The sequence below is a fragment of the Antedon bifida genome, chromosome 6 (genome assembly GCF_963402885.1).
Source record: "Antedon bifida chromosome 6, ecAntBifi1.1, whole genome shotgun sequence".
Classification (NCBI taxonomy): Eukaryota; Metazoa; Echinodermata; class Crinoidea; order Comatulida; family Antedonidae; genus Antedon; species Antedon bifida.
The window spans coordinates 23,740,583-23,744,921 of NC_136231.1; the positions used below are offsets into that span (position 1 = coordinate 23,740,583).

Genomic DNA, 4,339 nt, shown 5'->3' on the forward strand with positions numbered 1-4,339 from the left:
CGTTAATAAGACTCAAGGAATCGGATTAGGAAAACGGAAACACTATGATTATGAATCTAAAAGAATATCTCAAAGACACACTAATAAGTGAATATTTGTACTATAGGGCCTATATAACAATGAAACTGAAACAGGATAATGCATACTCTACATATGACATAAGGTTAAAACATTGTTCCTCTTATTGGAGAAAGTGATCAGGCCTTTTTTCTTTCTTTTTTTTTTATTTCATTTCAACACATACAAAATACAAAATTAATAGATAAAGATAACGTAACTATTAAACAAATAAAAAGAAACACGATATAATACTCTCTCAAAAATAAGAGAGTAATGAAATAAAAGAAAAAAATAATGTATCGCAAAAATACACTTTATAATAATCATTTTGTAAATAAGTGATCAGGCCTACATATAAAAATCATCGTAAGTTTGTTTACATTATGCCTGTATTAAACTACATCAACAGATAAAACTAAAAATAAAATCAAAATCAATTAGGCCTAAATTAGCTAAATGAAGCAAAAAAAAATGGAAGTAGGGAAGTTTCTCTTCTTTACATTTTACCCATTAAAAACAAAATTATAACATATGTATATATATATCTATCTTACGTGTGGTTTACTTCTCCGTCGTGGATCCAGAAATGTGTTTTTCCATAAGTTCATGATATTAACAGATATATTAATTTATATAAAAATACATTTTAAAAAATCACATTAAAAGAGCATTAAAAAAGGAGACAAAATTAAGTAACTTTTTATTTCTTTTTAAAAACATGGAATTGTGGCATCTCATTTACGTCAATAGTATACAAATAATGAATGTTTATGAGTGCAATTGTACAAATAATGGCATGAGTTGAATGATGAAAGATTATATATCAACGAGGCAAGGCCGAGTTGATATTTAACCTTTCATCATTCACCAAATGCCATTATTTGTACCATTACACTGATATAAAACATTCATTATTTGTATACTATTTATTTTATATAATATCTAAATAGATTCTTTTCATTTGAATCAAATAAAAGGTAGCCCTAGCCAAGGCCTACATTTGATTCACATTGATTAAAACAGTAACATTTGGTTTTTAATAACATCAATATTATATTAATTTATAATTTATATGGATTTTATAAACACATACCTTTGTGTTAATTATGTCAACAAACGATCAGAATCATAGGCCTAGCAAGATAATGTATGTACACCAGATTCTGTAACTGTTACTATGTACATCTTAACATTTTTCTTTCGCAAGAGTTTTATTCATATAAAAATATGAATAAAATGTATTATAATTTAATACAGAGATAACATGTATTAACATTATTACATTGCATTAGACTTGTAATCTATTCATCGCTTTTGTCCAATATCTTCTTATAATTTCTTTTTAACTCTATAACTACTCTCTTTCTAGTTGATGGACACAGTACATATCACAGCTTTATCTTTGATAAAGAAAGCAGTACACATTTCATGGTTGATAACTACTCTAGGCCTACGTATAGAACATTATACACCGCTTTTAATGTCAATGCACTATAAAAACGACGGTTTCACCGCCTAATCTATATCCATAGTTTATCCTGCAATTGTCCGAGATATTTTTTATTTCATCGGTGATTCTACATCGATCAAGCCAGAGATTGCCAGCAGTATTGTTGATAGAATTGTTATAAAGAGTACCAATAAAAGTGCACAAAAATCTAAATTTTGCAACCATTTTTTATATTTTGTTTTCTCGTCTCCTCCTTCCGGGTTGACAGATTCCTTCTCTTTCTGTAAGATTTATGTAAGACATATTCAGTGTCTTAAAATACCCTCAGATCACTAACACTATTTATTGACATAATACATCATTTATATAGCGGAACACAATCATGAAAAGTCTGTCAAAGCATCAAAGACTGAGCATGATACAAATTAATTATACAAAATTATGATAATGTAAACAAAATCAATACCAAACGGTTCCATATTACCAGAATAAAACACAATTTTCATGATAATGTCATCAAAATGAATTCAGTATATATGATCATTTTCAATGATTGAAGCACGAAGGACCAAACGTACGGATCGCAAGATTGAAGCACGATGAACCAAAAGTACGGATCGCAAGATTGAAGCACGAAGGACCAAAAGTACGGATTGAGGGATCGCAAGATTGAAGCACGAATGACTAAAAGTACGGATCGTTAGTATTTTGTATATAAATACATTGTATAATCCGGGTTGTAAAATGAAAACAAACAAACGAATATGAAAAATTCTTTATGTGTAAAATATTTTAAAACGAGATAGATGTTAATGATGATCATTGTCAAGTGTATAGAAAAATATAAGAAAATTAATGAAAAAAGGAGTAACGACATTTAGAATTAACAAAAATGTGTTAAATAATATGATTTTATGTAATGACATGAGATAATAATGAATGTGAATAAAAGTGGTGCGCCACAAAAGAGAAAAGGGGTGGTGGTACGGATCGCAAGATTGAAGCACGATGGACCACAAGCACGGGATCTTTTGTGTATAAAACTGTTTCACATATAATATATAATAATCTCTCACCCTCCTTTTATTTTCCCCTGTTACCTTCTATTACGACGATTTATTATGTTTGTATGTAAGATTATAATGGCCTTTCCAAAAATTATTTTTCAGTGGAGACAATAAGAAAAAAAAACGAAACATAGGCGTAATCAATCGAAACTAAGAACTAACCTTTCGGATCCATATCTTTGCAGCGACCAAACATGACAGAAGAATTTGAGAAAGTATCGTCACAACAATGGTGACTAATGTTGAATAGTATAAGGCGTTTACGTTCAAGTCTGCTTTCACAAACAACACCGCAATATTAACCGTTTGCTGTAATCCCGCAACTTCTAAAATCCCCTGAGAAGTACTTTCGTGTTGGTTGAGACGTGTTATCTCATTTGTACCAATCGTCTTAAAACAAAAAAACTTATTATTATTATTCTAATATTAAGCTATTTATTGTTTTTTTAATTCAATAATTGATTTACTTTACATTACCCTATTGGGGGTTTGAGACGTAGAATTAACTCCAGGTCTGAAAGACAAAAACGAACCACGTTAACGTATTCGTACCACTATACACGTTATTATAAATCTACGTAATTATTCCTTGCGTTTATGCAAGTAGGAACAAAGGTTTTACGCGCTGTGTATTAAGCCCTGTCTACACTATGACATTTTATGTGACAAACAAATGTGATGTGCCCATGGACATGACGATGTAATTTCACTACCACATTTGAGTATATCACTACCATATTTGGGCACACACTTTTAATTGCTGTCAAACTAATTTGATAGTGTAGACACCGAGCTTTAGAACCCTTACTCCGCAGTGACCTCCGCAGGCACCCGGGGTTTGTGACTATCTAAAACGTCGAGAAACTCCGGAGAGACCCCAGTTGTTTGAGTTTACCTTTTACATCAACACACCGGGGCGTCAACTCCACAAAGTGTCTCCGGAGTTTTGCTTTTGGTGTGAAAGGGGTATTAGTGTGATTTCGAAAGTGTTTGAACAAGAAAAACGGGGTAGGCCTACATAGGAAACTTTTGGCATATTCAGTGTCTTAAAATACCCTCAGATCACTAACACTATTTATTGACATAATACATCATTTATATAGCGGAACACAATCATGAAAAGTCTGTCAAAGCATCAAAGACTGAGCATGATACAAATTAATTATACAAAATTATGATAATGTAAACAAAATCAATACCAAACGGTTCCATATTACCAGAATAAAACACAATTTTCATGATAATGTCATCAAAATGAATTCAGTATATATGATCATTTTCAAAGGTAATCAGCCTTATTAAATAATCCAAATTATTATATTAGTAATTAACTAATTAATAATCATCTGATGCCTTACCTTTCATCCCGTGTCGGCTGAATATATTCATCAGGTTGATTCTGAGTAGAATTATCAGGTTGATTATCCATCGTAATTACCAGTTCGACATTCGAAAAAGGTATGTTTCCTACATATTAAAATCTCTGTCATTTATACAATGTGAAAGGAAAACCTGCGATTCCTCCGCCAATTGTCCCGAAACAATCCCATCTATTTCGTGCTTGCATTATTGGTTTTAAAAATAGATCAATGGTTAGATATACTGTATTACAATTGCGAATTAGCCTGTCATTGCTGATTGTATTATATTGATGTTATTTTGTGTTGGAATGGGGAAATGTTTAAATAAATACACAATAGATATAGCGTTTAGTCAAAAATGAAATTATGATAAGACGAAACTTAACCGGATGCAATTTACT

General features: G+C 31.0%; 1 protein-coding gene across 1 annotated transcript; it reads right to left on the minus strand.

Annotated features, from left to right (window-relative positions):
• Positions 1 to 211: 211 nt before the first annotated feature.
• LOC144845349 (uncharacterized) lies at positions 212 to 4,018 on the minus strand. The gene is made up of 4 exons (XM_078702616.1): positions 3,936 to 4,018; positions 3,055 to 3,091; positions 2,740 to 2,967; positions 212 to 1,791 (listed from the first exon to the last, which is right to left on the minus strand). Exons 1-4 carry the CDS (start codon positions 4,004 to 4,006, stop codon positions 1,621 to 1,623), a joined length of 507 nt encoding a protein of 168 aa, XP_078558742.1. The 5' UTR covers positions 4,007 to 4,018; the 3' UTR covers positions 212 to 1,620.
• Between the last annotated feature and the right edge of the window lie 321 nt (positions 4,019 to 4,339).

Coding starts and splice junctions, on each gene's coding strand:
- LOC144845349 (XM_078702616.1), bottom strand. CDS start 4,006: ATGGATAATCAACCTGATAATTCTACTCAGAATCAACCTGATGAATAT. Junction 3,092..3,935: donor CAGCCGACACGGGATGAAAG/GTAAGGCATCAG, acceptor TTTGTCTTTCAG/ACCTGGAGTTAATTCTACGT. Junction 2,968..3,054: donor CGTCTCAAACCCCCAATAGG/GTAATGTAAAGT, acceptor TTTTGTTTTAAG/ACGATTGGTACAAATGAGAT.